General features: G+C 44.5%; 4 protein-coding genes and 1 long non-coding RNA gene across 9 annotated transcripts; 2 read left to right on the top strand and 3 right to left on the bottom strand.

Annotated features, from left to right (window-relative positions):
* The first annotated feature begins 2,517 nt into the window (after positions 1-2,517).
* LOC112346631 lies at positions 2,518-3,996 on the top strand. 3 transcript variants are annotated; one of them, XR_002992525.1, is made up of 6 exons: positions 2,518-2,855; positions 2,919-2,983; positions 3,038-3,108; positions 3,166-3,245; positions 3,310-3,538; positions 3,587-3,996. It is a non-coding gene; the product is annotated as an uncharacterized LOC112346631 (long non-coding RNA). The 3 variants fall into 3 exon arrangements; XR_002992524.1 differs by having other exon boundaries at positions 2,911-2,980; XR_002992523.1 differs by having other exon boundaries at positions 2,911-2,983.
* A 4,862-nt stretch (positions 3,997-8,858) lies between these two features.
* On the bottom strand, positions 8,859-10,075 carry LOC9641796 (dirigent protein 1). The gene is made up of 2 exons (XM_002971004.2): positions 9,614-10,075; positions 8,859-9,065 (listed from the first exon to the last, which is right to left on the bottom strand). Exons 1-2 carry the CDS (start codon positions 10,073-10,075, stop codon positions 8,859-8,861), a joined length of 669 nt encoding a protein of 222 aa, XP_002971050.2.
* Positions 10,076-12,794: 2,719 nt separating this feature from the next.
* LOC9642358 (dirigent protein 2) lies at positions 12,795-13,435 on the bottom strand. Its single transcript, XM_002971003.2, has one exon. The coding sequence runs from the start codon at positions 13,375-13,377 to the stop codon at positions 12,886-12,888; it is 492 nt and encodes a 163-aa protein (XP_002971049.2). The 5' UTR covers positions 13,378-13,435; the 3' UTR covers positions 12,795-12,885.
* A 78-nt stretch (positions 13,436-13,513) lies between these two features.
* On the bottom strand, positions 13,514-15,287 carry LOC112346643. 2 transcript variants are annotated; one of them, XM_024676094.1, is made up of 9 exons: positions 15,139-15,287; positions 14,890-15,011; positions 14,768-14,802; positions 14,621-14,724; positions 14,353-14,556; positions 14,205-14,298; positions 13,977-14,133; positions 13,818-13,917; positions 13,514-13,730 (listed from the first exon to the last, which is right to left on the bottom strand). In XM_024676094.1, the coding sequence occupies exons 1-8, from the start codon at positions 15,249-15,251 to the stop codon at positions 13,823-13,825; spliced, it is 924 nt and encodes a 307-aa protein (XP_024531862.1). In that variant the 5' UTR covers positions 15,252-15,287; the 3' UTR covers positions 13,514-13,730; positions 13,818-13,822. The 2 variants fall into 2 exon arrangements, with proteins under 2 accessions (XP_024531862.1, XP_024531861.1); XM_024676093.1 differs by lacking the exon at positions 13,514-13,730 and having other exon boundaries at positions 13,773-13,917.
* Positions 15,288-15,298: 11 nt separating this feature from the next.
* On the top strand, positions 15,299-16,675 carry LOC9641795 (MAP7 domain-containing protein 1). 2 transcript variants are annotated; one of them, XM_024676096.1, is made up of 4 exons: positions 15,299-15,875; positions 16,171-16,265; positions 16,330-16,396; positions 16,443-16,675. In XM_024676096.1, the coding sequence occupies exons 1-4, from the start codon at positions 15,333-15,335 to the stop codon at positions 16,518-16,520; spliced, it is 783 nt and encodes a 260-aa protein (XP_024531864.1). In that variant the 5' UTR covers positions 15,299-15,332; the 3' UTR covers positions 16,521-16,675. The 2 variants fall into 2 exon arrangements, with proteins under 2 accessions (XP_024531864.1, XP_024531863.1); XM_024676095.1 differs by having other exon boundaries at positions 16,327-16,396.
* The last annotated feature ends 7,025 nt before the right edge of the window (positions 16,676-23,700 follow it).

Here is a 23,700-nt window from a genome sequence, read left to right as displayed (position 1 = left end):
CAGCAGCAGTGGCAGCACTGATAAGCATTCTTCTTCTTCTTCGTTGCCTTGTCCGCCACAGCCAAAAACCCCAGAAAACTGAAACGCAAGAACACCATCCAACCCAAAAGCCAGGAAAGCTTCGATCAAGACGCTCTCGCCATCAAGGCCGCCGCTTCGATCATTTGGGCGCTCAATCCATGGCGCCCGCTCGCCTCCCCAGCGAAGATTCGAGCAAAAGAGAGGAGCAAAAGAGAGGAAAAAAAACAGTAAAAAAAAAAGAGAAATCTCCCACCAATTCTTCGTCTTCTTCTCCCAGTTTTCCTTTTTCGCTTCTTCCCTTGCATTGTTTTCTCATATAAACAATGATTGAGCTCATTCGCTGTAGAGCACTGGGTCGTAAAAAACGGAAAAGAAAAAGAAATTTACCACTTCCAACCTTTACTAAATTAACACACTATCAAACAAAGAGATAAATTTACTCTTTCCTTAAAAAAAGTACATGCCTAGGCCTATACTTAGTCATCCATGCGCCTGAAAGGGCAAAAAGTATCACTAGATTTGTTTAATAGTTATTATCTTAATGAAATGTTTATCTTATTTATAATGGTCTGTCCGAAACCCGGAATTTAAATACAATTGATTTAAGCATTGTTTAGCCGGTCCACGTCGGGGGTGATTAAATTTAATCTCTGGAAAGCTTTGGAGATGGGGTCACTCTGTCCACTGACAAGGACAAAGGAGAAAGTTAAAAGAGGGTTTTTAGAGGAAAGAAAGAACATTTGGATGGGATCTCTCTCCTTGGAGGGTACAGTGGAATTGCACCTCGCAGATCTTCGTCCTCATTTCGATATCACCAAAGATGCAATGCAGCACTTTGCTCGATCCAGTTTTCGCTAATGCTGCCACTTGAGCGTCACTATCAGCATTGCGAAAGCTCTTCTTTCATTATTTTTTCTTCTTGCTTCTATATGTTGAAAGAGCTTAAAAGCTTGATTTTGATCCCCTGCAAAATTTAAGAGCTATAAGATCGGTTTGGGATTGATAGGTATAACTATAAGATTGAAAGGTACCTGAGTTTTTCCATGCCTTCTTTTTGTCCCCTTTGTAAACTTGTAGAGATTCATCGCTTCTTCTGACCAGCAGCTAGGGATCAAGTAAAAACTGTGACAGCCAATTTTTAAGTACCACTGACAAAAAGTTCGTGCTCCTCACGGACAACCTGCAACTTGGTATTAAAAAAAAGCGTAACCAATTCTTTATAGCACGAATCATAGTTTTAGTCCAGATCTAAACTCGCTCACACCACTGCTCCAATCGAATTAGTCCAAATCTAAATTACTCGCTGCACGAATGAAAATGAACCATTGAGCAAATGGTTAGAAGAATAAAGTCATCAGGAGATGAATCAACCATCGTACAATTCAAGAGCTTAAATTATAACCAAGAAAAAAGAGCATTGCGAATTCATCCAAGCTCTCTCGATTTGTGAGCATTAAAGTACGGCATGGCTGATAGCACAAGAACTTGCCTGACACTAGCAGAGAAAGCACTTCCTTCCAGATCTTTTCCGGTTTTGGGCCACACGTAGTGCATTGTACCTGTCAAGAAAGGTCTAGTGTTTGCTTAGAGTTGTCACTTAGTATCCGATGAGAGCCAGCTCCAGTCTCCACCAAAGTTTTCTCTGGAACCACAGAGAGCTTTTAAGTGCTGAGAAAGTACTTGAAGAAACAAAACGCAAGAGACAAACTTGCAAAGCTCAAACATTCATAGTACTTATCGTGAATAGATCTCAAAGTTGTGTGATCAGCTGAGCAGCACAAACAAGTCAAAGGAAGTAAGGTCAAGATTGATGTAATCTTTGACAACTTGGTTCAGTAATAAGCTTGTCATTGTCACTCTACTCTAGCAAACCTATCTTAGGGGACAAAAAGGTAGACTTTTGGGACTAGGAGGTTGGTTTTTCTCTATATCATGAAAATGTGATAATGGTTGTTTCCATATCACAATGAAAATCTGATTGTATCTTGAATCATACAAAACATGACTAAAAATGTGGGCTTTATCTACACATGTTATATATATATACATTCTCTAATGTCTCATAAAGGTTAAATAAGTACTCTTTGAATATGAAGGCTCAATGTTACTTGCAGCTATGACTCCTCTGCACATCCCCATAGGTTTGAATCTTGCCATTCATGATATGTTTTGCCAGAAAATATGAAGTTTTTCATCTAGGATGATCCCCAGCCAATCTTTCTTTCATTTTTCCTATGTAAAACTAACACACTATGAAAAAGTACATATTTAAAGAGAATATAGTGGTTTTATAGTAAGTTGTCCTAAGCCCATGAGTTTATTATAATTGATATACGAATTGTTTAGCCGGTCCACGTCGTGATTAGATTTAATCTCTGGAAAGCTTTGGAGATGGGTCACTCCGTCCACTCCCAATTGACAATGACAAAGAAAGTAAAGAGAGTTTCTGTAGAAAAGAAGAACAAAATAGAAACGAAAGGAGACAACTTAGCCGTGCCCTCCATCTCTATCTGGAGAGTACAGAGGAATTGCATCTCTCAGATCTTTCTCCTCATTTCCGCATCACCAACGATGCAATGCAGCACTTTGCTCGATCGAGTCTTCTCTAATGCTGCCACTTGAGCGTCACTACCAGCATTTCTTTTCTCAGAAGCTTGATTCACTGCAAAGTTTGAGAGCTATAAGATCGGTTTTGGATTGATAAGTGCAAGATACCTGAGTATTTCCATTCCATCTTTTTTGTCCGTTTTTGTTCTTTGTTTTTCTTTTGTAGAGTTCGTGCTTCTCGCGGACAGCCTGCACCTTGGTAGAAAGGAGACGCAATAAAGCACGAGGTATAGTTTTCGTTTCGCAACTGCTCAATCAAAACTTGACAAAACAATGGTTTAGGAAAAAAGACGCTTCAATCGTCTGTTTATGTGTTGCTGTGTTGCCTTACCTGAACTTGAATCCTCTACAAGTAGTACGAATATGTTTTGCCATCGTAGGCTTTGTGTACAAATGTGGCCGCTTGCAGGTCTCTTGGTGTAGCACTTTCATTTTGTGGTCACAGGGAAAACTTGGATGACTGGAGCTCGCTCTTATCTGGTATTAAGTGATCAGTCTAACATATGCGAGACCTTTGACAAGTACATTGTGTGGAAGCCATTGTCCCGGCAGTCCGGGGCTGTGAGGCCGTCTTCCACACAGCCTGCCCCTTCTTCTGGAAGTTTGACACCCCAGATGTAAGAATCTAGCTGGTTTTGCTCGTGGGCGATGAGAAATTTTCTGAGTTTTTTTTTCTGCCAGGATGTGTTGGTCCCAGCAATCACTGGAACGGAGAATTTGATCCGTGCTTGCAGCGAGGAGAAGATCAAGGGAGTGGTGATGACCTCCTCCGGCGCAGCGGTCATGGTTGACCCGGATCGTCCCGAGGACAAGGTGGTTGATGAGAGCTGCTGGACGAACGTTGACCACTGCCGCAAAATCGAGGCAAGTAAATGATATCTGGATTCAGGAAGTTTATCTCCGAAAGAAGGTAAACTTTTTACTTAGCAAACCTGTGGAAATAAATGTGAATCCTTAGACTCACCCGGTAGGAGCGCGGCATCTATCCGGCTTTAAGCACACGTAGTATTGTACCTGCAAGTGTCACTAAAAGTGGTAAGGAAGGAGCACGAAGCACACGCTCTGGAAACATGACATTTATTCCCGGGCCGGGGATCAAACTTGACTCTTTCGCCAACGCAACGAAGCCCCGTCGCTTTTTACTGTCTTCTCCAATCCCTAGAGCACCGTGGACAGCAAATGAGGCCTTCGGGCTCCATATCCCATTTAAGAAGCGTGAGCTGCGATGGTTGGACCTCAACAAACCGATGAGATCCCTTCTAGTTCTGACCTCGTCAAAGGAAGCTGTCATGTCGCTCTTGTAGTCATCTTGAGAAAGAAGCAATCCGGCAAATAGATACAGAACAGTGACACGCAGTCATTAGTGTATTCCACTTTTCTTTTTGACGTTACTGTGAAGAAGTTTCCACTTGTGTATCTGTTTGCAATTAAACGGAGATAACTTGGTCACCGGAAAGCTGCCAATACGAGTGATCGTTATGCCAAGGTCTGGTTGCTGAGTACCAGGTTCTTTCACGAGAACTGGTCGTAGAAGAGCCCCGCCAGCTTTCCCCTGTGTTATATGGAACGAAAACGAGAAGAAACACGGATAAAAAAAACACATCATCATCCGCTTCGCTATGTCGCAACACTTGAATTAGAGCTCCAGAATTCTAAGCTGACCTCCATAGGAGAATAAATTCCTTCGAAAATGCAGGATTCCTCGAGGAAGTGATCTCTAGCTGCAATGCTGGCGAATTTGTAGAGCGCGAAAATAAAGTTTTAGGGTGTGCGAGAGGGTCAAGGTCGACAAAAAAGGGAGATGATGCCTTAGAACTGGTCTCACAAAGGACACTAAAGAACTTACCTGGATTTTTCATGTTATTGTCAACGCGAGGTTGCTCCACCCAGGACGAAGCACACTTTCGATACGTTATGAAATTAATTGAGCAGAAAATTCTTACATGATATCGAGTTGAAATGATCCAATGGCCAATCCGATGCGCCAGACCATAGACCAGTCTCCACCACCACCTTGTTACTAGATTTTTTCTAGATTTTAACAATGGCTGGGTCTTCCTCTAATCCACCTCCTCCTCCACCTCCTGCAAATTCAGGCTCGTCTCCTGGAAACTGGGACGGTTGGGCGAAGATGCTTAACAAATTCATGGGGACAAACTTTGCGACATGGCGTACCAAAGTCCAACTTATCCTCCTTGCTAAGGACTGCTGTATCGTGGACGGAACAGAGCGTAAACCTATGGACCTCGCACTTCAACCGGCATGGGAGAGTCGCAATTGCAAGGCGCTATTTGTGGTTGGACTTAGATTGGGCGATGAGTACATACACTTGCTTGATCTCGCAAAGGATGCACACGCAAACCGGGATGCTCTTCTTGCTGTTTTCTCGGCCAGGGCTGAGAATGCTGAAGTGACGCTTACCCAGAAATTCCTGAACATGTGCATAGATCCAAAAGACGCTATTGCGACCTACATCGGCAAGCTTCGTGGTCTCATGGCTGAACTCAAAGAGGCTGGGCCGCCCGTCTCTGAAGAACAAGCCAAGGCGCTGATTCTCTGCTCTATCACCCCAGAGCTACAGCAGTTCTCGTCCATGCTCTCATTCATTCCGGGTCAAACACTTGGGACTGTTTGCTGGAAGAAGAGCGCAAGATGAAGGAACGTAGTCAGGCCTCTCGGGATGCTCGTGAGCAGGCCTTGTACATCGGTAGCAAGCCCTCTGGAGACAAGAAGAAAGAGGCATTCTTGCAGAAGCCCAACACCTCTTCTTCTCAATCTGGGGCAAACACTACTAGGAACTGCGGCAAGATGGGACATCGCAACCTGATCCTCTGTTGATGATGACCGTCTGCTCATCCCAGGAATCACTCTCTGGATGGATTCAGGGGCTTCAATGCACATCACACCTCTTCCACACTTCCACAGCGTTGGAGACCTTGAAACAGGTGTACGTGGGGGACAAAAGAGGCCTCACAGTCGCTGGGCATGGAACAGTGGTCATCAAGCTTCCTAATGGCTCACGCAGACACCTCGAGAGGATGTTCCATGTTCCAGGAGCTGATCAAACAATTCTTTCTATTGGCATAGCATCAAAGCCTATAAGACCTGGGCATAGACTGCCAGGAAGGTCAAGGTATATCGCACAGATAGTGGAGGGGAATTCATCTCCAATGAATTCCAAGGCCAATACTTTACTGCTTATAGCCCTTGGCAAAATGGCAGGGGTAAAAGGGAAAGGTCAACCAACCAAACGTCCGTACTGGCGCCCGCGTTGCTAAGCGTGCCAACAGAACTCTTCTGGAGAGCACACACTGTATGTTTCAGCACTCTGGACGTCCTTACGCATTCTGGGGAGAAGCACTGTATCCAAATTAGGTCATCTACGCATTTTTGGGTGTGTGGCGTATGCCCACATTCCTAACGCGCACAGGAAAAAACTCGATCCCAAGAGTGAGAAATGTTTCTTCCTATGATCAGATGAAGGCCTACAGGCATTACAACTTTAACGTAACAAGCCACGATATAGTATTTGTCTATCTCCACGAACTTTGACTAGATGGTGGATCTTTCACTTATCCTAGACAACATTCCTGAGCCCCTCGTGCTGCCCATTTCTCTGGCTCAAGGAGGAGTGCCTAGCAATCAAGGAGGAGTCCCTATCAATCCATAGAGAGCTGCCATACCTCCAAGAGGAGTAGCACTTCCCATTCTTGGTACTTCCATACAGCTTTGACAGTGCCTCTTTGTCACTTACTCTTTCTGGCCCTTCTGTTGCCCAGGAGACTGAAGATCAAACCATCCATACTCTTGTGGAGAGCATCATGGAAGGTGATGAGGTTCTTCCTCCACCACACGTGATGATGACCACTTCACCTCCTCTAGTTAGTAACTAGTGAACTATAACACACTCTGACGAAGAATCAAGCTCTCTACCAAAGCTTAGGAAGCAAAAGCCATGGCTCCAACTTGCACTACTCGTCGTGGTCCTTTCTACTGGGCCATGCATGCTGTGCTTGAACCTGACAGCTTTAATGCTGCACTCAATAATTTTGGGGCAGAAGTTTGGCAATAGGCAATGCAAGAGGAGTATGAGTCACTCCAGAAGAATCAGACCTGGACACTGGTCCCTCTTCCTCCAGGCCCGTTTCAGCCAAGTGGCTGTTTAAATGCAGTACAAAGCTGATAGCACAGTGGAACGTTACAAAGTATATTTTGTAGCTTGCGGTTTCTCTCAAGTTCACTTTACCAAAACATACAACCCAACGGTATAACTCACTACCATTTATTTGCTCTTAACCCTGGCTATAGAGCTCGACCTGGAGCTTCATCAGCTCAACGTGAGAAATGCATTCCTCAATGGCAACCTCCATGAAGAGGTCTACATAGCTCAACCTCCCGGTTTTGTGCGCGCTGGCCAAGAGCATCTAGTATGTCAGCTAAATAAAGCTCTATACTGCCTCCCGCATGTGGTAGAACAAAATTAATTCTTATCTAAGTTCGCTTGGCTTCGGTAGACACAAATCTATACATATACAAGCAGGGCCGTGGCTTTCTCTTCCTGGCTTTCTATGTAGATGATACCATACTTGCCTCCAACCAGCTTTGTCTTCTCAACCAGATCAAGAAGTCTCTCTTCTCACGGTTTGAGATGACTGATCTTGGCAAGCTTAGTCACTGCCCAGTGAGCTAGCTGCCCAGTGAGCTAGTGTTGGATGGTCCAGGTACTTTGCCGTACAGCCCACGGAGAAAGCAAGATCAGGTCGGCTTGAAACCACCAGGTAGATTAAGCTCTGATAATGGATCGATAGAGCCACCAATTCTCCTCTTCGGGAGCTGGATCATCTGGAGTTGCTTTGTAAAGCTTGGTGCCAGCTTCCACAAGTGTAGCAAGTGTAGTGTAGCTACACTACTGCTTGCGCATCCAAGTTCACAAACATAGACAACGTGGGATTCTGGAACTTTCTCAGGCCAAATACATCACTGATGTCCTTGGGAGGTACTTTATGATTCATGCCAACCCCGTTGCTACACTTGTGGAAGCTGGCACCAAGCTTTCCAAAGCAACTCCAGATGATCCAGCTCCCGAGGAGGAGAATTGGATCGATCCATTATCAGAGTTTAATCTACCTGGTGGTTTCAAGCCGACCTGATCTTGCTTTCTCCGTGGGCTGTACGGCAAAGTACCTGGACCATCCAACACTAGCTCACTGGGCAGTGACTAAGCGGATCATGCGGTACGTTTCTGGAACTGATCGCTGACGTGGTGATCTTGTGTTTTCCCACACTCCCCTCAAGGAAAGTGTAGTTAGCTAGCCGGAGTTGCTTCTGGAAGATTTCATGCTTGATATGAGAAATTGATCAGCCACCATCAAGGCTGTTGGGCAAACTCCAAGAGAATTGCACCTTTTTTAACCTATTCCTGAATGAAGTGAAAGTCCTTGAGAAACTTATCTCTGCGATATTCCAGAGGTGAGAGCTCAACAAGCTCCAAGCACAGAGGCGGAGTATGTGGGTGCTGCTGCTGCTGCAAAGGAGGCTACGTGGCTCCAGAGGCTGCTCCAAGACATGGGAGTGATATCACACTCAGTCAAGCTGTGGTGTGATAATATGTCTGCGATAGCACTCACCAAGAACTTCAGGCTGATCTCCACATCAGCTTAGCATCATAGTTAGCTATATAAAGATGTAACCAGAACACTATAAAGTTTACTGAGCAAAAAATTCTCACATTGTTAATTGAAAACATCTCTGTTTCTACCTTGCAACACACACAACTAGAAGGGGGTTGGCAGCATCTTGTTCTTCCTTGCAGCTTACATGGATTAACTCCAAGGACAAGAACTCCAAAAGCTTATCTTCATCTTCGTTGAGCGTTGTGGTGCTCTCGATCAACAGCTTCCAACAGGGTCCTCATTCCTGACCTCGACCCCTTGAAGCAGTAACGCACAAACCTCAATGAACATGATGGCCTCTTGCACACGCATCGTGCAGCTCCTTGAGTATTCTATCAGCATCATTAGCCAGTTCAAAGGCAATGTTCCTGAAGCCCCGCAGCGAGACGGTCATAAACCAGGTGCCAAACTGATCTACACTTGCTCTCAGATACCAAGCTTCTCCAATGCTGGCACATCCTCACCTCTAATTGCGTTGTGGCTTGCAACTGGCCGTTGAAATGCTGGTGTGGAGATAGCCTAGCTTCTTCTTACACTCGGGTGTGCATTGCCATGCCTCTAATGCCGCGTCCTGAACTCTATCATCTCAGTTTGGGGGAAGAAAGGCTTCACCTCCAGATCTTGCCTGTTCAGCCGCCGCTCCAGCACGCTTCTATTCCCTACCACCTTTCTGGATATCCCCTCCCAGGATCCCCTTTGTTCTTCTTCATCAGATCTTATCTTTAGGGCTTGGAGTTTATAGGGAGGACCACCAACTTGCAAAGTCTGGTGATAAAGGTGTCTTAGAATATCACTTAGTAACCAGGTGAGCTCCTGCCAAGTTCCTGGCCAAAGTTTTCTTTGTATGTCCAGCCACTTGATCTTTCGGGCTTGGAGCTTTAGGAGGAAAAGCTTCTTCCACTACTTGCAAAGGCCACTGGCGCTGGGTGGGGTGATAAAAGTGTCTTAGAATATCACTTAGTAACCGGATGAGTTCCTGGCCAATGTTTTCTTTGTAACTACAGAGAGACCACACACACGCCACTGACTAGTTTGCTGCGTGGATGGCAGGATTCGACTATGCCGAAGAGGAGTACGAAGTAGAGACAAGATTACCGGCCAAAGATTACCGATCTTGACACGATCTTCCGAGCTCCTCCTCCCACTGATCGCAAGAACGTCCAGGTCACGTCTCCTCGTGTCTTTGGAGCCTTTAAGTTTCTTAGCGAACATACTAACCAGATAAGTTTTAATACCTTTTCATTGTAAAACTGCACTCTTCTTGATAACATTGCATTTTCCGCTCAGCTCTTGTAAAACACTTGAAAGCTTACGATTGCCGAAAGCGGTGGAATAAACTTGTAGGTCCTCATCTGCGCAAACCCCGACGCAAATCTGTAGGCTCCGGTGCCTCCAATCACTGCAAGCTCTCGGACTTCATCGAAGATGTTGTCCTGGCCGTGCATGCTCATCGTCCCATCCTTGAGCACAGCCACAAATGTTAAGAACAAACCGGTTGTGGTGTTGGTGGAATCGTCGCTGATGTACGTCCCTTTGGCTCTCCCCACAATCTCGGAGTCACGGGAAGGGCCCTTGGTGAGAACATCGTCGATGACAAACACCGCTCCAAACTGGGCATTTTTTGGGCCTGCAACGAAGACCACTGTGGAATTGCTGGGATTGGTTAGATCGACCTTGTCGTGGAAGTAGAACTCCAGCACTTTTATTGGAGTTGCATAAGAAAAAGCAAAAGCGAGAGAGACTGCGAGGAGCAAGAGCAAATGGAAGCCCTCCATTATTCTTGCTTGTCCCACCGAGGTGAATGATTTATATTCTTCCGAATCATAGCACAAGCTATTCGTGCTGCCTTGGTTCTGAAGAAAAACAAAAGAGCTCGTCTGTGAATATTGTAAGGAAGCAGAGCAGAACATTTTCGGAGTTCTCTCTTCTCCTCCACTAGCATGGTATTGTTCTTAAGAAAAATAATAGCATCAAGCCAATGGGAAAAATGCAAGCATTACAGGAGAAGAAGATCCCTAAGCCGTTTACGCCATCTTCATTGCTGCCACCTTAGCATAAGAACTTGCGTTACACTAGCTGGAGCAAATACCTCCTCTATGAATTCAGATCTCTTCCAGTTTTACATAGTGCATTGTAAAGCTCTAACATATTTTAGAGTTGTAACATATTTTAGTACTGGATGAGAGCCAGTGGCCTCAAGACAAAATTTGCAAAGCTCAACCACTCATACCAAAACTTAAGTGGAAAAATGTTTTCAATAGAATTTATTGGTTTATAAATGAAATAGTTTTAAGAAACAAAGTTTGGGCTCTAAGTGGCTAGAGTTGGCATTGATGGCCCATAAATGCCCCATTCATAGCCCATTCTCACCCATTCCATAGCCATGAAGATGTAGCCAAATATTCTGGATTACTAAACAATTTTTCTAGCCAATCACATATCTATATTTATCTTCATTTGTTTTTGTTTTATTTAGTTTGTCTTCGTTTGTTCTCATTTGATTTGATTTCAATTTGTTTGTTCTTGTTTGACTTTGTTTATATTAATATGACTTTATTTGACTTTTTTTGTTCTCATTTAATTTTATTTGAAATCTTCATTTACAAATTACACACCATATTTAACTCCTTAATATTTGTAAAATCTTAGAGATCTTTGTTGTAGCTTGAGAAGATGAGTTGACATAGGAGTACTCAAAAGACCCTATTTGATTACACAAAAGTGATGACATTGCAATCCACCACCTTGGTCTCCCTAAGGTAGCCATGCAGTTATTGAGAATGTAAGCTTTAAAATGGAGATTTTAGAGTCATAAAAGTGTAATGGAGAAGGGAATAATGACTCTAAAGAGTTCTAAAAAGAAAAGATTATTGAAAAAGGTGGTGTACATAAATGTGTTGGGGGGGAATGGGATGGGATGGGATGTGTGAGGATGGAAAATGATATTTGGAGGATGACTAGGGTTACCAAGATATAACAATGGCAATGTCACAAAGACAATACCATGGGATGATGGTCCATACAAAAGTTTTAGCTTCCAGTTTTTCCTATTGCACTATCATGGGCAACAGTGGCAGAAAAGGGAAATGGCTTTAAAATCTAAAATAGTGGCATTTAGGTATTTTGTAAACCCTAATGCCAGTAGCTGCCCTAACCCTAACTTAACTTTTATCACGGAATCTCATTTTTTTCAACAATTATTTGGTAGCAATCTACAATTTCTGGCATGTCAACTATGCTAAACATGCTTCTTTGTCCATAAGTTATAGTGATCAATCAAATTTAGGATTCATGGAAAAAAAAAAAGCCAAAAATCTTGATTTAACCCAAAAATCAAGGAATTGAAAGGAAGAAATAAAAGATCTAGATAAATATAAAAAAATTTAGATTAAATAAAAGTTTAAAGAGATACTTAGCTTGAAATTATCATAGATCTTTTGATTTTTACTCTGGAACTCAATAATTCATACTCTATATGGTGCCTCAGTTGAAAAGTGAAGCATCCCATTGTGGTTGCAATATATTACAATGGAATTTACAACACTCAAAATCTAATAAAAAAACTCTATTTTTTATTGAAAATGCCACTTGAAATTGTGTTACATCAAACACATGGAATCATCTTTAAGTATATTTGGGCATATCCCCCAAATCATACTCAAGCTCAACAACTGTTTAAGATTTGAAGCCATTCATTTGATAAAAAAATAAATATAAGTATATAAATAAATAATTTTATTAATTATATTGTGAGGTTCAAATGTATGGCTGCACTCCAACCAATTATCTCAACCATGGAGACCAATTAATTAAACCTGTATAGAAGATAATTGAATATGCTAGAATATATTTAGATGTGTTTAAGAAGTTTTATAAATTGAAAACATGTTTATAATTAGATGGTAAAATATACCTGGTATATCTCTATCATAAAAATTTTGGAGACCTAGAGGAACTTGATTAGATCTTTTGCATGTTTAAGGAGCAGCTAAGGCTGTTTTAGCTACTCAGGTGGATCCACTATGACTACTCAGCAGTCAAATCGCTCTATGGTTAAAGACAAGGCTCTTCTCCTTGAGGTCCCAGTTCAAGTCCAGTTGGGAATTAAAACATACTAGTTAACAAACGTGCCAAATTAAATATGAAGAGATGTGTCGACTTCTGCTTAGTTTCTCTATGTCACAACGAAAATGTAATGATCACTATTGTGAAGACCATTTAGCTTGAATCACACAATAACGTGAACATGCCAGATGGTTATTGGGCATGACTAGAAATCATGTGGCCTCTGCCCCCGCAGGTCCGAATCCTGCCGTCCACGCTTTGTTCTAAGCATGTGTGGGGCGATTATGTTTAAAATTGATTTCTATTGTCCACCTACTAGCAGGATCCGCCACCACCATAAACGGCGGCGACAACTAAGACGATAAAAAACAGAAGCAGCAGTCTGCCAGATCAATGCTGAGCAGCAGCTAGAACACTGAGCAAAGCAACTGAAGCGCCAACAACATAATCATTAAAATCCAAAAGATCCAAAGCAAGCTTTTATTCTGATCTGATTTGAATGACCATCTTGGCGCCCATCTCAGTTCTTGTAAAACACATGAAACTTTAAGATTGCCGAAAGCGGCGGAATGATCTTGTAGGTCCTAATCTGCGCATACCCCGACGCAAATCTGTAGGCTCCGGTGCCTCCAATCACTGCAAGCTCTCGGACTTCATCGAAGATGTTGTCTTGGCCGTACATGCTCATCGTCCCATCCTTGAACACAGCCACAAATGTCAAGAACAAACCGGTTGTGGTGTTGGTGGAATCGTCGCTGATATACGTCCCTTTGGCTCTCCCCACAATCTCGGAGTCACGGGAAGGGCCCTTGGTGAGAACATCGTCGATGACAAGCACCGCTCCAAACTGGAGATTTTTGGGGCCTGCAACTAAAACCACCGTGGAATTGCTGGGATTGGTTAGATCGACCTTGTCGTGGAGGTAGAAATCCAGCACTTTTATTGGAGCTGCATAAGAAACAGCAAAACTGAGAGAGACCACCAGCAGCAAGAGCGAATGGAAGCCCTTCATTTTTCTTGCTCGTCCCTCCGAGGTGAATGAATTATATTCTCCGAAATGAGAATACAGAATGAAATATTCAGAGTTTATAACGAAACATGGTATACTTCTATTCCTACAGATCATGGCTTTTAAAGTAACGATTATATACTTGTGATCGTGTGATCATGTAAATACAACTATAAATGATAGTGATAGATAGACAGTGATAGTAGAACGTGACAACCACAAAGAGCAACGTGCTACAAATCGAGACAGTACTCTAAGAGCTGCGGCAAATGAAACGTACAAACAGCTACGATAGTGAAACAATCAGAAGAGATCATCACACATTCGTGCTACATCGAAGTGAACATATCTGCTAGCTGAGAATCGCAAACAACTCAAGAGAAGGAAGAATCAACGCACAAACACACGCAAATAACCTCTGACAAACTTGATGATAAACTTACAGTAACTAGCAGACGTGTGGAAATAAATGTGAATCCATAGACTCACCCGGCTGGAGCGCGGCATCTATTCCAGCTTTGAGCCACACGTAGTGCATCGTACCTGCAGAGTGTCACTGAAAGCGGTAAAGAAGAAGCACGAAGAACAGCATCATTTATTACCGGGCCGGGGATCAAACTTGACGCTTTCGCCAACCCAGCGAGTGGCGTAGCCCCGTCGCCTTCCACTGGCTTCTCCAATCCCTGGAGCACCGTGGACAGCAAAGCTGTGGTGTATGAGGCAGTCTCCGGGCTCCATATCCCATTTAAGAAGCGTGAGCTGCGATGGTTGGATCTCAGATTGAGCGAACACGACCAATACCGATGAGAGATTTTCCTTGTATTTTTTACCTCGTCAAGCTTCTCGTCAATGTTAGGAATGTCTGGTAAGGAATCTGTCATGTCGCTCTTGTAGCGGTCTTCATCACCTGAGAAAGAAGCAATCCTGCAAATAGATACAGAACAGTGACACAGTGATTCATTTTTGTTTTCAAGTTACCTGTGAAGAAGTCTCCACTTGTGAGAGCCTTTTACGTATTGGACGCAGGAGGATTCTGGGACAGGATCTAGAGCGAGCCAAACGGAGATAACTTGGTCACCGGAAAGCTGCCAATACGAGTGATCGTTATGCCAAGGTGTGGTGGTCCGAGTACCAGGTTCTTTCACGAGTAACTGGTCGTAGAAGAGCCTCGCGAGCTTTCCCCTGTGGCAAAAAAGGAAGAAACTATAACCAAAAGCCAAGAAGAAACACGAATAAAATGAAGAACCTCATCATCCCCTTCGCTATTTCACCAACAGGAGACTCAAAAATAAACGAGCGCATTGTGTTGTGACGAAGCCACAGAAATTGGTCGTCATGGAAACGTCCTGGCTGCAATAGTGTCAAGCCTTGCATAGTGTGAGATTGTACAAACCTCTCCTGGCTTTACATGTTCGTCGCACAAAGGACCTGAAGATCAAGAGCCATGAGCAAAAACTTTGATAGAACCAAAAAAAAAGAGAAGAAGAAGAAGAAGAAAAATTTCATAGAACTTACCTGGATTTTTCATGTTATTGTCAGCAGCAACACGAAGTTGTTCCACCCAGGACGAAGGGATGGCCTTCCGCAAGACAACAGCACCATCTTCTTCGAATTTTTTCACATCTTCCTCTAGAATCCTGTTTCAAGAGTAGAAGTTGATTCCGTAGAAAATTGTCATCGTTCTCAAGAGTTTCTACGAAATCAGAAGAAAATTCTAGCATGGTATTGTTCTTCAGTGATCAAGCACAATGCAAGGATTACTACCTCGAGGAAGCGTTCTCTGGCTGCGCAGCTCCAGACGCCAGTGACGAGAATTGGCGCTGGCGAATTCGCAGAGCGCGCCTCACGAGGGAGGCACCGATCAAGCTGACGCTCATGTTAGATCTTCACGAGAAGAAAAAGAGTTCCCACAAATGTAGGGCATGAGGTTTTAGGGTTTGCGAGAGAGGGTTTTGGAGATGAAAGGAGAGCGCAAGTTCGCGATCACGTTTAGCCCGGAGTTCGTGACCAAGCTCCTCAATGAGGACGACAAGAAGGTAATCCCGGCCAAGCCGTTCACGCCATCTCCATCGCCACCGCCGCAGCCGCCGCGATCTATCACAGCGCCGCCTAGGCCGCCGCTTCACGCATTGCTGACGGCGCCACTCTCCACACAAAAGCCGCCACAGCCTCCGCCTAAGGAGGAGGAGCGAAAGGAAGGAGAGATCGTCTTAAAGTCTCATTTGGATTTGGGATTGGATGGAAGGTCCGGTGTGTCTGATGAGAGGAGAAAGGATGAATCCAGGGCTCCTGGTTACGATGAAGATGGACCGGGCAAGGAAGTGGCGACAAAGATGGATAGACAGCAGCAGGATCTTCGCAAAGAGGAGATCGAGAAACAAGAAGATGGGATGGAAGATCAGGATGTGAAGCCTGGTGACGAGACGAGAATCACTGCTGAAGTGCCCGCTGCTGCCGTCGCCAGGGATTTGCAACCTCTGATGGGAGTTCTCGAAAAAACTGTAAGTGGTTGTCTTCCTTTCTTTTTCTGGTTTTTTGTTTGGAACTTTTCTAGCGCTGGTATAGCTCGTCGATAGCTACGAGTGCGTGCATGGTTCCTAGATCAAAGGCCTCGGTTATTTCTTTAGCCGGGGCAGCGGCCAGACAACCGCAGAGCTTCTTTCACGGAGAACGCATTCCATCGTGGCAGTGTCTCTACTAAAACGTTGCTCACATTCTTTCCTTCCTTCCTGTTTGCTTGTTGCGAGTCTTCGGCTATTCGAGAAGCTTACTTATTTTATGATTTGTGTTTCCCAGGAGAAGCACGGCGAGGAACTCCAGAAACGAGGCATCAGTGAGCTCGAAGAGATGAAGAAGAGAGCCGAAGAGCTACAACACAGGCACCGCAGCGAGTAAGTTCGTCTCTGAGTTTTTCTTTTATCTCGTTCTTGGTTTAAATCTTCCTCGCTACAGCAGATCTGCGCCGAGAGCACAACCTTGCGCTGCTGAGAAGGACGCATGCATCGAATGCTACCAAAAACTGGTACTCTTCACTTTCGTCTCCAACGTTTTCTTATCTTCCTCTACAGGATCCTGTGCGATGCAAAGCACAAGCCGATGCTTACGTGAGATGCACGGCTGCGGCATTTAAATCCACGGTCTCGTGAAAGGAAAGGGAAATCGAAGATCTCGGTCGGAAGATTGATAAGATCTATATAGAGTTTGTAGAAGAAGGATTTTTGCGTTAAAACCTTCTTTAAGTAGTTTTCGAGAAAAAGTCCGATAATTCAAATTAAGGGTTTAACAGTGATTTTAATCCCCACTACATATTCTGACATATATGGTATCGCCTAAACCCCTAAAACCTAAAAAATCTCAAGGATCTTGGACATTCCATATAATCTCGTCCTTTGATGCAGCGAAAAGCGTGCTAGCGGAGTATAAGCTCCCAAATAACAAGCCACCGGCAGAGTGCAAAACCCAGTTCATGTTGTGCTACTTCTTGTCCCGCTGGATCTATCAGTGAAGAGCAAATTCAGGTGATCCGATGAGATCCTTCCACTGCTTGCATGCGGCCCTCATGCAGGACTGGCCGATCTCTGGTCGGAAGAGAAGGAAATGGCAACTAAGTAAGTCCTTTTATCTTTTTTATTCTCGTTCTCATAGAGTGATTGTAACGTAGTACGATATTCATGGAAGAACTGTGCCGTAAGAGAACGTATGCCCTAGGCAGTCCGTCATCTTCGTGTGTTATGGCATTGGTTCGATGCGGGAATATGGCAGTCCTGGTGGGATGCAAACATTACCAGTATTCGCAATGAAATATGCAGCCTCGGGTTACGAGCATACTTGCATTTGAACGGGTGTGATTAATAAAAAACGCCGTTTAAAACGCACATATAATACGGCGTTTAAACACCAAGAATATTTTTAAAAAACCCTAAAGAATATGCTTTCTTTTACTTAGGATTAGGGTTCATGTAAAATCAGGGTTCACAGGATCCAGAAGTGTTGAGGTAAGTCCGGGATGGGGGGAGGAAGGCAACCATGCTGGAGCTGGGCTCTGTTCTGAAATTGAGGCTGACATCCGAGACAAGCCACGGTGTGAGTCCATGGAAGTGTAAGTATTGCTCGAATACTTACACCGGCACGGCTGAATAAGTTCGTGCTCACCTTGGGGGTGTGAAAGGAAGGAATGTAGAGATTTGTACAGGACAAATGCCACTGGAGGTGGTGAACAAGGCTCGGGCATCTTTTAATTGTGTGGAGCTCACGAAGAGCTCCATGATTGCAACAAGTCCCCAAGAGAGACTTGCCTTAGCTCACGAGACTGAGGTCGGTGAGGTGAGCGGCGGTGCCAGCTGTGGGGCAAGTGGTGGGGCTATTGAAGGGCTGGGTGAGGTGAGCAGCGGCAGTATTCCACTTTTCGGGAGCAGCAGTCTTAAACGAAGTGCTGCACCAGTGCTGGATGGTGACATTTGAAAGATGATGAAGTCTACAAAGGTTCAATGTCTGGATAATGCCATGGCTGAGTTCTTCTACGTTGAAAATATCCCTTTCAACACCATTCAGAGGCCAAATTTGAGGAAGTTGCTTCAAGCTACTATCGACTTCGGCCCTGGAGCTCTTGCACAGAATATGAGAAGCTGCGGAGTACACAGTTGAAGAAGCTTTATGATAGTGTCAATGCTTGACTTGATCCAATCCGTGAGGGGTGGAGAAGATATGGAGTTAACATCGTCACCGATGGCTGGTCTGACAACCATAGCCGATCCTTGATCAACTTCATGGCCTCCAACGTCCAGGGTTCGGTTTTCTTGAAGTCTGTAGATTCTGAGGGCAGGACAAAGACGGGAGAGTGGATTTGGGTCAAGCTGAAGAAAGTGATTCAAGAAGTTGGCGAAGAAAATGTTGTTCAAGTGATCACTGACAATACATCAAACTGTGTGCAGATGGGAGAACTCATGACAGCTGAGTATCCTCACATTCTCTACAGCCGGTGTGTGTGCCACGTCTTGGACCTTCTCTTCGAAGATATCGGGAGCTTGTCGTGGGTAAAACCACTGGTGAAAGGCTGCAACGAGGTGGTAACTTTTATCACCAAAAAATCTTGTGTTCTGGCTTTGTTTCGGAAGCTAAGCAATCAGGATCTCATCAAGCCAGCAAGCACAAGGTTCACTTACATGTTTCTAGTGATGTCTCAACTCCTGAATCTGACGACCTTGGAGGCATTGAAGGAGATGGTTGTGAGCTCTGAGTGGCGGCGATGTGGACGTCAAGAAGACCGCCAAAGCCCAGCGCATTCGAACTCGGATCTTAGAAGAGACTCCGAACTCTTTCTGGACTAGGTGCCAACACTTGTTGGTGCTGCTTGGACTGCTTCTCAAGGTCTTGAAGCTTGCAGACCGGGAGGGGACAACTTCCGGTCTCATTTTCGAGGCTATGGACCGGATGAATAAGAAGCTTTCAGAGGCTGTTGAGACTGGGATTTTAGTTGAGGAAGAGGTCAAGGAGATCAACAGGTTCATGATGGAGGATCATGGCGAGGGAGGTCGGAAAGCAGCTCATTGGTTCTAGATGCATTCGATCTTGCATGGAGCTGCTTTTGTTCTGAACCCAGCCTTTCTTCATCTCCCTCTTGACCAGGAGGCTCAGGAAGATTTTGTGGAGTACCTAGAGTTGTATTGCAAAGGAGATCGAGGACTTCAACACAAGCTGCTGCATGAGTTTTAGAGTTTCCGTCAACAACTTGGCCGTTTGTTCTCTTCGGAGGCAGCAAAGCAGGTGTGTATAAACTGTTTGTTTGTCAACTTTTTAGACTGATTCTCTTGTATAGATGGAGAACTAGAAACACCCGGTGAGTTGGTGGAGCAACTTTGGTGTAGGCACACCAGAACTTCAAAGGCTTGCTTTACGGATCTTGAGTCAGCCAATTTGTGCTTCACCATGGGAGCGAAACTGGAGCTCATGGAGCATGATCTAGATGAAGAGGAGGTCTCGACTACTCTCCAAAAATTTGGAGAAGCTGGTTTTTGTGCACACAAATATGCGTGTCGTATAGAAGATTGAGTTCGGGAGTTTGAGGCTTATCGGCATGATCTTGATAACCTTGAGCTTGAGCCTCAGTGGCAAAGGATCCTTGCACTTCAGGAGGTTGTTGAAGAACCTCTTCAACAACCTGATGATGACGACGCTAGTGGTGATGATGTTCTAGATTCAAAGGATGAAGATTAGATTAAACCTATATTATATTATGTTAAACTTTGTTTAGTAACAGTTAATTATTTTTTAATTATATTAAAACTGAAAACCATTATACCCGTTCGAAAAAAAGCTAAACGGGTATTAAACGTTCAATACCCGTTCGAATCTGGTTGCATTCGAATGTTCGAATGCATATGAGTGTACATGGCTGATGAGAGCGATCCAAAGACAGCACACTCACTGTGAGAGCTTCTGTCGCCGTATACTCGAGAGATCTTCCCTCGGCTTGGTGTTGCATACGCGAAGCTGTCTTTCAACCTGGCAGAACAGAAAGATATAGGAAGAGAATAGTGCTTTGCCGGTGGGCGAGTGTTCATCGATGGGAGGGAAGCGATGTCTGCCGTAGCAGGCACGAACTTAACAACAAGTCTTGGATCAATGCTGGATGACGCAAGCCAACATAGCTTTTAGTCTATGCGGTGAAGGAAGATTGAGGGAAGACCCGCATTGTGACCCTCCTCTTTGTTACACGACATGTCTGACCACATAGACATTAGGGTTTTCTTGTTCTGTCCGCTAGTGTGATTTGTCTCATGGTATGGGAGCTGGGATAGCACTATGGAAGGAAAGCCATCCATCCGTGAGTTTGATAGAGAAGGGTTTGAGGGATTCAAGATCCATCTTGAATCCTACCTCTTGTTTCATGGTTTGTTGGGGATTGTAGATGGGACAAAGCCATCACCGGCTCTAGGCTCTAGTGCTGCTAAGGTGCATGATTGGAACCTTTAGGATTCCAAGGCTAGAGGGAGTATTGCAATGTGCTTGTCCTCGAATGTTCTCTTTGTTGCCCCATCGATTCTAAAGTCCACTGCAGCAGCACTCTGGAAGTGGTTGAGTGACACCTATGGCACCAAGAGTGAAATGGATGTTTTCAACATCCATTCACAAATGGATTCCTTAAGGCTAGAGGAAAATGGCAGTATTCAGACTCACACTTGCCAAACTCCAAGGCTTTTTCACACAACTTGCGGCTGCTAGCGAAGCACTATCTCACAGATGAGCAACAAAGGTTGCATCTCTACAGGTCCTTGCCAGCTAGCTGGAAGAATGCAGTTGAGAGCCTGCTTCTCCAACCAGGGATGATTGCTTTTCCAACCAAAGATAACAAGTGACTAGCTATGATGGCAAAAGCCAATCTGAATTGCTACAACAAATGAGGTGGTTGAGGAGCTCTATAATGAAGAGGCAATTGTAACACCAAGTAGGTGGCTCCTAGACTCTAGTTGTACTAATTTTATGGGCAATAAAAGAGTCTTTTTGAGTGTTATCAATCTAGCATTGGAAAACATGGTGTTCATTTAAATGACAATACCACTATCCTTGTGGAAGGCATTAGGCAATTTCAACTCTCACTTAATCATGGGAGGACTGTGGCATTTGATAGTGCCATGCACATTTCCACCTTGTGACAAAATTTAATGTCCATTACCAAGATATATAATCAAAATGCAATGGTAGTCTTTGATGCAAAGGGAGTCTCTTTGGTTGACTCTAGCAACTTTCACATGCTTGGTACACAGTTGCTTCATAGGCCACACATTGGGGACTTGTATGAAATCATTGTTGCCGACCAAGTTTAGGCTTTTCAAACTGTAGAGGCAAATTCTTGTGTGGAACTTTGGCACAAGAGACTTGGTTATGTCATTATCAATCTCTTCAATAGATGAAATCCCAAGATATTGTTATTGGATTGGATTTCCGACATATCCCATTTACATTTTGTGAAGCTTATGTTTTAGGCAAGCATCACTGCCAGAATTTCTCATTGAGCACGCATCGAGCAATTGAACTTCTAGACTAGGTCCATTCTGATCTTTGTGGCCCCATGGACATGCCAAGCCATGATGGTGCAAGATATTTGATCACATTTATTGATGACTATAGCTGTTGGACATGCATTCACTTCTTGATGTGTAAGAGTGATGCAGTTGCTACATTTCAAATATACAAAGCATATGTTGAAAATCTCTTTGGTCGAAAGATAAAAACTCTTCAAGTTGATGGTGGTGGTGAATACCTCAACAATGAGCTTCGGGGCATCTGTCGTGATGTAGGCATATGATTGCAAGTTACAGCCCGCTACACCCCCCAGCAAAATGGTGTTGTAAAAACGAAGAATCGCACTCTTGTCAATGCTGCTCACGCTTTGTTAGCTAATCCACATCTTGATAAGATGTTTTGGCAAGAGGCCAATGCATGTCCAAAATCACCTTGCCACAGCTGCTTTGGATGGAAAAACCCTTGAGGCATTTTGGACAGATTCTACTTCTAATGTGTCCCACTTTTGAGTTTTCGGTTGTGCAGCATATGTGCATACCTCTGATCTGAAGAAGAAGAAGAGTGGAAGCTACGATGGACAAGGATGACTCAAAGGATAATTATATATAATATCATAGATATATATACATGATCAAGAGACACACCTCTAGCCTACACTTGGATCAGTGAAGTGGCACTACTGCCACCTAGGATCATGTCATAGAGAGCGTATACCTCAACACTCCCTCTTGATCTCGATGACATGAATCTAAGATCACTCTCCCTTTACATCCAAGCACTCTCTCGTATCCACGATAGGAATTTGTCTCCCTCTCAGGAACCTATAGCACTACCTCTCTAGAACCCATGGCTCTTTGCCTCTTGGATCGTCCCATGGCCGCCTCTCAGGATCTCCTTCTCGGGAAACACCTGTCTAAACACAGCAAGGATGGACCAAGGAATACCTCTGATCTCTCATTGGCCTCGGCTGAAGCTCCCATTGTCTTAGCCTCAATCAAGCCTCCTCTACCAGAGCCCTAACGGCTCTCTCCCTCTGCTACAAAGCCCTCTCACAGCCCAACACTCAACATTGCCTCTGCCTGTTTACCTCTAGACAACACTCCAACGCTCCATACATGCTCCTCTGACCAGTCCCAGCACTCCAAGCACTTGTGCCTCTTCGGTGCCTCCTATCAGCACCTCAGTCAGCGCCTCAATCAGTGCCTCTTTTCAGTGGCTCTCTCAGCGCCTCAGAGCCGCTCTCTCAAGCTGCTCTCTCACGCCCTAGCACACATCACTTAGTGCTCTAGTACCACTTAGTGCCTTATGCCAGCCCTCTCTCAGCGCATCTGCCAGCGCCTCTGGGCCAGTCTCTGCCCGATCACGCCCTAGCGCCTTGCTCAGCTCGCTAGTGCCATTATCTTGGCGCTTAGCAGTGCAGTGCCAAATCCTGGCACCTCTCAGCCACGTCTAGTGGCTCATCGTCATCCTCACTGGCCTCCTCCTTAGCCAGCGCCATCGTCCCAGGATCTGAAGCCCTCAGGGCTCCGATACCATGAAGAAGAAGAAGAGCGAAAGCTACAATGGACAAGGATGACTCAAAGGATAGTTGTATATAATATCATAGAGATATATACATGATCAAGAGACACGCCTCTAGCCTACACTTGGATCAGTGAAGTGGCACTACTACCACCTAGGATCATGTCATAGAGAGCGTATACCTTAACATGATCAACTTCGGAAAAAGCTAGATCTCAAAAGTAAAAAATTCATCTTTGTGGGATATGCACAAGATGACACAATTGGGAGAAAAGCTTACAAGTTGTGGGATCTCACAAGGCCCTTGTAAGCACAGACATCATGTTCAACGAAGATGACTTTCCCATGCATATAAAGGCTCTTCAAGATCTTTCTTTCATTGCTAAGACTCGACTTGTTCCTTTTATCCCACTTATGGGAGATGGTCCACTTTTGCCTCTGCCTTTGGATCCTATTCATGAGTTGCCACTAGAGATTCCATTGGGGAATCCTCTACTTCTGGACATGCTTGAACCAGCTAATTCTCCTCCAGTTGAGGACAGGCCTTCGACACCTTCACCACCTTGTCGACGTTGTGGCATGCCTGATCCAATGCCAGTTCTTGATGACCCTCAGAAACATCAGCCCTCATTGAAAGTCCGGGAAAATACTAAAGCAAATGCTGTAAAGCTTGATGACTTTTGTGGCCTTGTTGACGTCAGCATCCCCATGACCTATGATAAGGCCGTCTCAGGACCTAAGGCTCCATCTTGGATGGAAGCTATTGTGGAAGAAGTTGCTTCC

Source organism: Selaginella moellendorffii, unplaced genomic scaffold (assembly GCF_000143415.4).
Source record: "Selaginella moellendorffii unplaced genomic scaffold, v1.0 SELMOscaffold_16, whole genome shotgun sequence".
Classification (NCBI taxonomy): Eukaryota; Viridiplantae; Streptophyta; class Lycopodiopsida; order Selaginellales; family Selaginellaceae; genus Selaginella; species Selaginella moellendorffii.
Note: the sequence above shows the minus strand (reverse complement) of the source record. Positions and strands in the feature narration are given on the sequence as shown.